Genomic DNA, 9,038 nt, shown 5'->3' on the forward strand with positions numbered 1-9,038 from the left:
TACAGATATACTTTTTAACTTATTTTCATCTTCACATTTGGATGTCAGAAACTAAAACAGATTAAAAAATATACTGTAAAAATTAAAACAAGTTAATTTTAGGTATAAGGAGTAACACGTAAAAATTGTGCAAATATAGAGACTAAATGAATAGTTAAAAAGTAAAATAAATACACCTTTTATTTCCAAAAGAAAAATAGAGTATGTAGTGTCTTCAAGAGAAGAAAATAGCTCTCCTTTTCAGTGTGCATATTCAAGTGAGTGTAAATGCATCCTTCACAAGAAGCCAATTTGGTGCAAAAGGGAAAGAAAACAAGCCAGGCAGAAGCAGATTGTATGCTTGTGCTTATTTTATTTCCTTCCAAATCATAACAGCTATCCATAATATACCATATCCCGCAGAAGCTTACAAAATTATGGACCCAACCCAACGGTGAGATATAAATTAAGTCATGTGTGGTTCAATAATGTTCAATGGACATTATTTAAGTCGTATACCTTAAAGTTACTTGAGTTGATACATGCTTACGGAGTCATGCTACAGAACCAGCATTTTTTTAACCCTTCGTGTCTGTATCTGAATGTATGATTGTGTACAAAGAAATAAAGAAATAGATGCGTTTTCATGTACATCTATCTACTATGACCTAAAGACTGTAAAACGTCTAGTTGATTAACTGTCACACACACTGCCAATGGCAAAAAGGTTTTTCCCCTTCACCCAATTCCACCCCACCATCGTCGATCATCCACGCGTTTCAAAGTGATCAATTTTTATTTTTTTTATCCAAATGATCATGTATTCATGTTGTCGAAATTCTCATGTCATATTATACTACTATAGAACAACACAATTAGGCTTAGCTGTGATATTTGAGTAGAGTACTAGGTTCAAATGGTTATCGGGACCAAAAATTAACATTTTAATTTTTTTTTAAACAAGACAGGAAAGTGATTGACTCAATATTTTGTTCATAATGCAGGTTATCAATCTCATAACCACTAATATACAAGATGAGAGATCATTCGTTACATCCATAATTCATGATCACAGAATGACACGACATTTTAAAGAGCTAGGGATGAACAAAATTGTTTGATCTGAACACGAGGAAAAATCTTCTTCCCCAGCCAAAAAGATCAAACTAGGAACATGCTGCACAGGCACAACCGAGTCAGTTGCCACACCCAAAACATAAAATAAAGCAATTCAGATTAACTCAAATAATTATGAAAAAATGACAGTTGACTTTCAAATTAGCACAAGTAAAACAAGGAATCTGTCCATTTCGGTTGGTGTTAAAAGTTTATAGGTCTTATTCATTTAGCATTTATTTTTACAAGCTATATTGAATTTAAGCCAAAGTAAATGTATAAACCATCACAGACAGAGTTCTACGTTGAACAAAATGTGTGTAAATTATTATTTCTAAAAAACACTAACCATTAAACTTTTCAAAACTCTTACAAAAATCTAGTTGTTAGCTATATGGACAAAAGAACGAGTAAATTGCGAGAAACATTACTCGTTACTGTGGTTACCGTGGTCAACCTCGCAGAGTTCCAATATACAAAGCACTGAAACAGGACCATTTGGTTTTCCATATCTTATGCAAACACAATCCACCTTAAAATTTTCTCACTCAGGTACTCATGTCTCAACCTCCTATTTACATCACTATTACCGTACCTAAATGACGAGACGATTAAACATTGAACTAAAAGATCATGGAACGACATATTCCCAAAACATAAATATAAGTCGATGATGTTGATAAAGCATAAACTATTCTCTAGCAAAGTTCCAAAGTGAAAAACACAATCACTTGACTAATCTCCGGTCTATTATATTTGTAGTAGTTCCCAAAAAACATGAATTGCCACCATCAAAAAGGCTTCAGAATGTCTTAAGCTTGTGCACCAAGCTCCAAGAGTAAAGTGTGATTAATTGCATCAGATCCTGGGCCAGTGAATTGAATTGGACCTACAGTAAAGATCATCATCAGGACGTTACTCCAGTTAAAACATTAAAAGAAATTCCAACTTATATTTGATTTCTAGCTAACATAGACGACAACACAGTTTAAAAACTAAAGAGAGGAGCAAGACTTAGGGGCAGACAGAAGAAACAAAGAGTGCAGGAACAGTCAATGCATACCTGGACTAATGTAGCAATTTTTTAGGGCCCACTCATCCCTCAAGGAGGCAAACTTTTTGAAGGGTGCCCCTGAAGATTCAATGTGAAATGTAGTCCATCAGTATCAAAGATAATTAGGGCAGATACATAATAGTATCTTATATAGCGAATCCTTATTTGTAAAGAACTGAAAATCTGCATCCATGAACTTGCAGGTTGAGCAACTAAGCATGTCATGGTGATTAATATGACAAGGTAAAAATTATGGACCCATAAAAGAAAATAATTTTCCCTCCCCTTCATTTCATTGCTATCCTTCCATGCGGGTGAAAAATATAGTTCTCACTAATTTTGCAGAGCAAACAATAGATGAATACATATATATACCTTCAAGCTCCACCATTGCCTTCTTGATCACAGGCTTGAATTTACCTAAAAAGAAAATCACACAATTCATTAACAGCAGAACATCAGAGAAAGCACATTCAAATAAATGTAACAACATGGAGACAAAATGTCATGTAATGAATAAAAATTTAGAAAATAGGTATATTGGGGCAAAGCAAAAGCTCTGCTAGATCACAATATATACCATGTCTCCTCTCCACGTCCATCAATGAAGTGAGTGCAGTTCCACCAACAGTCCATTCTTCTACAGGAGCACATAAATTACCAACCTGATCAAAATATCATAGCAAATCAAAAAATTGAGTTGATGGACCCAGTATTACCAAACATTTTGAACCACAATCAATCATTAAAACCAATCTAGAAGAAATATCTAATTTGATGATTAGAAGATAATGTGAAGAGCATAGGCACAAACCGATGATATTAATCCAGTCTTCCCACTTTGAAGGAGGGCTGCAGCACCATAACCCAATGCATAGCAGTAAGTAGAATCAAAATTAGTTGGCAAGCCACATCTCCCTTCATAGCTGCATATTTTAAAAGAGTACAGGTGACTACAAATTCTAACCAAAGATAGAGATGCCATTAGCAAATGTATGGTCAAAAGAATTTTAATCCAGGTTAAACTTGAAGGTAAATCCTAAAGCAGGACCATAGGACCTTTTCATATTTTTCTGTCTCATAGCAAATCATATTATCAAACCTTACAACTCCAAGAATGATATATCTAAAATAGACGGAGTACCCGAAAAAGTGGGACTGCCCCCTAAATCCTCCTTTATATGTGCCCTGTTGCTTTCTCTTCTCCAACTCAGTTTCAACCATTTGAATAAGCATTTTCTCTGTTTCTATCTTGGCAACCTAAATGGAAATATATACCAACATTGAGGCTTAGTCAAATTGCATTACAGGCAAGATAAACACAGCAAGTATAGAACTATAATACATTAAGCACCTGAACATTTCCATGCGGATCTCTTTCAAGCATTAATTGTTCTTGAATTGCTTTAGGTAAAAATTCAAAAAGCTTTAATGACTGATCGGTGAGTTTCTTCTTCCATAGCCCTCCCTCATCCACAGCGTCATTTGCCAGAATTTCATTGAGTTCTGCAATAAGGTGTTGGACCTGCAAACAAAAAAGAATATAAAAGTGACCATCATTAATAGGTGTTTCCATATTGATTGTACGTGAACAGATGCCAAAACATCATATGGGGAGAAAAAAACTATTGACAACTAGTGATAGCTACCTCAGGAATAAAATCAATTAGACCTTCAGGGATAAGAATGACCCCATAGTTATAATTATCCTCAGCTCTTTTAGAAATGATATTAACAATGTAGTCAGTGACATCCTTCAGTGTCATCTTCTTGGCAGCAACCTGAAATAAGATATTTACATGTCAAATCAAATTTTTGATAGAGAGCCCTGACATGTCACTGAATATTAGAAAAAATGAACAAGATAACACATCGTTTGCTTGGAGGGAGGGGGAACAATTGTTGAAAGCTATTAGTTACTTCAGCTTCTGCTAAATACTCCATCAGCCCTTCAGTATTTCCACATCATGGTTAGACATTTTTATATCAAAGTGATCAAAGGGGCCTGGAAAGTTTTGGATTATGTTGGGTAAACAACTTAATTAAATGCTTATTGAATATGTATTTATCATGTAATCATTTTATGTATAAGTTGTTTCTATAATCAAAGAGGAAACTATTTTTATATAAGATGTAAGTTATTTCATAAGTTATCCTAAAGAGCATATTGAAATAAGTTGAAAATAATTTATGAAAATATCATAAACTATTCTAATAAGCTCTCCCAAACATTTACGCAAATACTTGTTATTAAGGTAAGCTCATATAAACTGTAAATAAGTTCTTTCAAACATACCATATGTTTTCATTGAATTATACTTCTTAGGTGACAAAGTTGTGTCAAACAGTGATTTTTGTTTCAACTTTAAATTAATATCGCAAAATTCAAGAGCAGTGGAGAGCCACTTAGAAAACTTCAATCACAAGATCACTATGGATGCATTTTATCTTGATTTCATCAACCCCTTAACTGATCAAACACTAGATAAAATGATCAGATTTATGACAAACCTCTTCTCCAATAATAGTAATGTTTGGATGAGTTTGCAAAGCACATTCCAGTGTAATGTGCGAAGCTGCACGTCCCATAAGCCGAACAACTGCAGACAAGTGGCCATATCTTACCCATTGTTCAAAACTCAGCAGAATAACAATGAACAGGTAACACAAACACACACACACACACGGAGAGAGAGAGAGAGAGAGAGAACAAAAATCTGAAGCTTCATATTGTATTCATGAACTTGCCAATAAAAACTAGCATACCCCAGTGCCCTAAGGCTTCTCGCTAAGCAGAGGTATGGAGGAGGGTCATTGTACGCAGCCTTACCCTTGCATATGCAAAGAGGCTGTTTCTGGATTCAAACTCATGACCAACCGGTCACCAAGGCACAACTTTACTGCTGTGCCAGGGTTAACCCTCAATCATGGTCTTGTGAATGACTCAATAAAATGTTGTGAAAGTAAAGGAAACTTTCAACAAGAGTAAACCATGTGCACAAATAGAATTTCAAGATAATCAGAAGTAGAAAAATCACAAAGCAAGAGATATGTTGACACAATGCAAGGAAGATGCAGGAACAAGGCATTTCTATCTTAAAAGTCAGATGGGTGAAGAAGACATCATATAAGAAGCAAATATTGACCCTTAGAAAATTAGAGCATATTTGTGTTGTCCTGATAACTGAATTTGCAATTTTAGAACCAAAAAAATTTGAAACTGACTTCAGATTTTCACATCACAATTACAAGTGATACTGGTAACTAAAGTGCAATGTGTAAAACTTAAAAGATTAAGTGGACATTTGTAAGAAATGGGAAGCAAATGAGCAGCAACAACAATCAATATGTGAATGTCCTAAGTGAAGCAATAAATATTGGTCAGCACAACTCAGCAAAGCACCCAATCTATAATTGCTATAGTTCTAAAGAGTTTCCTGCTTTGAGAACTTACAATGGTAATATTTTCCAGTTGATCGAGCATCTATCATAACATTGCCAATCATTTCTGCATATATCTGCATTAAATTCAAATAAAAAGAGGACTAGGTCAGACTATGCAAGCATGCAACATATAATCCAAAAGGGGAAAGCTGAAAAATATGCATTTCAAATCATTATTTAGAGCATTTATGGGAAATGGGGTTTCAAAATATCATAAGGCTATTTATCACTAAAAAACCAAGCAGCTGGCACACCATATGATACAAGAAAAAGGAAAATCGGCACCAATGGAACAGACAACAAAAATAAATTATGTACAAAATCCAAGGTTAAAGAAATACTATTCTAAGGAAAATGTTGACTGCATTGCTGGAGAAAATGCAATGCATCCGATTCTCTCAAACTCCCTGATTATATGGTAGGATATTCCCATAATAATAATAATAATAATAAGTGCACACAGAAGGCTGACTACATAGCTTCATTCACCTTGCATGCTGTATCAAACCCAAAACTTGTGGGAACTTCTTTGCATTTCAAATCACCATCAATGGTTTTAGGGCACCCAATCACACGAGTTTTCATATTTTTACTCCTGTATAATCCAAATTAAACAGAAATAGTTAAAGAAACAGGAACAGCTGCATATTTATGAAAGGTAATTTTTCTCTCATGTGTATGCCAAACAAATTATACAACAGATGAACAGATGGAAAGGTAATTTTTCCCTTCATAGAACCTGAAATGCTCAGCAAGGAGGCATGCATTTGTGTTTGAGTCATCTCCACCAATAACAACAAGGCCGTCCAAGTTTAGCTTCTGCACTGTTTCTTCAGCTTGTTTAAACTGTACATGTAAAATAAATTATTCCCCATACTCGTTGACGAAGATGTGTAAGAGTTGAAATGAATAATCTATATAGCAAAGCAGCAGAGAAATAGGCCAACCTGCTCTGGAGTTTCAATCTTGTCCCTCCCACTGCGAATCATGTCAAAACCACCCTACCAACAGAAATTATTCCTATTAGATGTCGCAATCGAATGATTATTATTTCTAGGAAAAAATCGAAACAACAGCAAGACACCTCAATTGAAAACATTTACATGCATGAGCCACCAATAGAAGGCACGTCATATGCATCAACTTTACAGCATCAGATTTTGAAGTCGAGAAATACAAACAGCATGACAGTGAAAGGAAAATATTTATCCACACAACCATATTCGAAAAAACAAAGGAATATGTGCAGCAGCTCCAAATATACAAGTAATAAATTTCCATAAGAACAATAAAATTAAAAAAAATAAAGGTAATATATTGTGTCAAAACTACACTTATAGGAAAATAAACCTGATTTCTGTAAGGATAAATATAGTCTGAGGTAAGTTCAACGTATTTGCACTTCATGATGCCAGCTGGACCACCCCTGAAACCATACAATGTGCTTCCTTCTGCAAGGTCTTGCAGGTAATCTAAAACCAAAATCAAACGTTCAAATTAAAACAAAACCACATAAACCTACGCAACACGCAGAATCAAAACACTGATTCAACTCAACTCAATAGAAGATTATTCTTTACCGAAGATTCCAGAAATAACATTGTGACCGCCGGGAGCCTGGCCACCGGACAGAACCACGCCAATCTTCAGCTTCCGATTTGCATGCGGCGCGTGGGAATCACTCGGCACCAAAGCCGCCGACGGTTGCCCGAACAGTTTCGGGAACAGCTTCGTGATCTCCTCTGCAAGAGAGAGAGAGGACTTCAAAATTACATACAACTGGAATTGTTAACGGAAAATTGAAGAAGCAAATGGGAGGAAGCGAGACCAGGGTTGCCGGCGGCGGAGCTTTGGGGACCGTCGACGATGATGAAAGGGTTTTTGAGAACGGAGGGGAGAGGGAGTTCGTGGTCGATGCGGCTGTTTTGGACCTCGCTGTAGACGGCGGCGAAGCGGCCGGTGACGGAAGGAGGAGTGACTCTGGCGCCGGGGAAACCACCGTTGATTGCGAAAGACGGCGCCATTGGATTTTGTTTTGTTGGTGAGAGAGTGAGTTGGTGTCCAAGTTACTGTGTGAAGTGATCAGTGCAAAATGCAAAATCAAGCGCTTACCTAACTTTAACTCTTAAATAAAAAAATTAGGCTTACCAAACTATACTATTATTATCGTTATCGTTTTGCGTAAAAAGATGACTGGCTATCTAACTATGTGATTTGATACGATATTACGATTAACCGAAAAAAAGATACGATATTACGCTGTTAATAGAAGCATCAGCCTATTCTTTCGTAACCCGCGGATTTCCTGCTACGGCGACCAAATATATAAACAAAATTAATTATTCGCTAGTAAACTTGATTTTAGGGAAAAAATAATTTTTTTATTGAACACGACACCAATGACACGTTGAAACTCCAAATAGAGTTACTCTATAAGCTCAAAGTCCAAACAATTTTTATCTAATTGTAATTATTCAACTAATTCTTAAGTATTATAAAATTTTCCGGACGAAGATGGCCTATCAAGCAGAAAAAGTTACATTCATAAAAAATTATATTTTATACTGAAAATATTATTATAAGTAAAATTATTTTTCAAAACTCAATTTTTAAAAAATCATGTATTTCAAAAGCAAAAGAAACGGATCTGATCTTTGGTACATAGAGGGATTTGTCTAATTTATTTCTCTTGGGCTAAGAGCTGGGTTTGATTTCTTAATTCCGTTTCCGAATTGCCGTTCACTTTCCTTGGTGTTGTGTTGTTGGTAAAGATAATAACCAAACAAGGGCAGGCCAAATTGCACACAGATAAAAGTTTTAAATTGACGGCTTTGGTTAACTTCAACTTTAGGTCAGTTCGTTGCACACAGATAAGAGTTTCCTTCCAGGCTCCGCTGCCCCCGTAATTATAATTGTCGTTAAGTTAATGACAAAATTGTGTTTTTAGTTTTTATATTTTGTTAGATGTGGTCAAAATTCATTTATTTTTACATTAATGAATGTAGTCTTCAAACTTTTAAAAAATAAGGGTTCACAGTTTTTTTAAAATCAGAAAAATTAAATTAAAGTTTGAAAATCCAATTCATCAATATAAAATACAAGACTTTCAAAACACTTAACTTAATAAAATTTGAAGATAATTAATAGTATTAATAAATCTATCCTGCCTCCAATTTATTCATCCATGTGTCAGTACCACATTTTATTGTCACGTGTTACTCAGCTCAGATACAAGCTACAGGATGCACCCTTCCTCTTTCGTTTCTTTTTTTTTTTTTTTTTACATTGATCATGCTTTTGCACAGATTCACACCTAATTTTTTAATTATAATAATCATTAAAACTTAATATTTATTTCAAATTACTTTTTGAGATTTTTTTTAGTGACTTGTTGAGAGTTGCATGAATCAAATTTTTTTAAATAAGATTCTTTTAGAGTTAGGAT

General features: G+C 34.9%; 1 protein-coding gene across 1 annotated transcript; it reads right to left on the reverse strand.

Annotated features, from left to right (window-relative positions):
- Nucleotides 1–1,510: 1,510 nt before the first annotated feature.
- Nucleotides 1,511–7,884, reverse strand: LOC114420204 (pyrophosphate--fructose 6-phosphate 1-phosphotransferase subunit beta-like). Its single transcript, XM_028386092.1, has 16 exons — nt 7,422–7,884; nt 7,174–7,335; nt 6,944–7,065; nt 6,541–6,594; nt 6,333–6,439; nt 6,083–6,188; nt 5,604–5,667; nt 4,661–4,749; nt 3,799–3,930; nt 3,504–3,674; nt 3,294–3,409; nt 2,964–3,075; nt 2,730–2,814; nt 2,525–2,569; nt 2,159–2,227; nt 1,511–1,984 (listed from the first exon to the last, which is right to left on the reverse strand). The coding sequence occupies exons 1-16, from the start codon at nt 7,615–7,617 to the stop codon at nt 1,908–1,910; spliced, it is 1,707 nt and encodes a 568-aa protein (XP_028241893.1). The 5' UTR covers nt 7,618–7,884; the 3' UTR covers nt 1,511–1,907.
- Nucleotides 7,885–9,038: the final 1,154 nt, after the last annotated feature.

Source organism: Glycine soja, chromosome 7, assembly GCF_004193775.1.
Source record: "Glycine soja cultivar W05 chromosome 7, ASM419377v2, whole genome shotgun sequence".
In the NCBI taxonomy this organism is placed as follows: Eukaryota; Viridiplantae; Streptophyta; class Magnoliopsida; order Fabales; family Fabaceae; genus Glycine; species Glycine soja.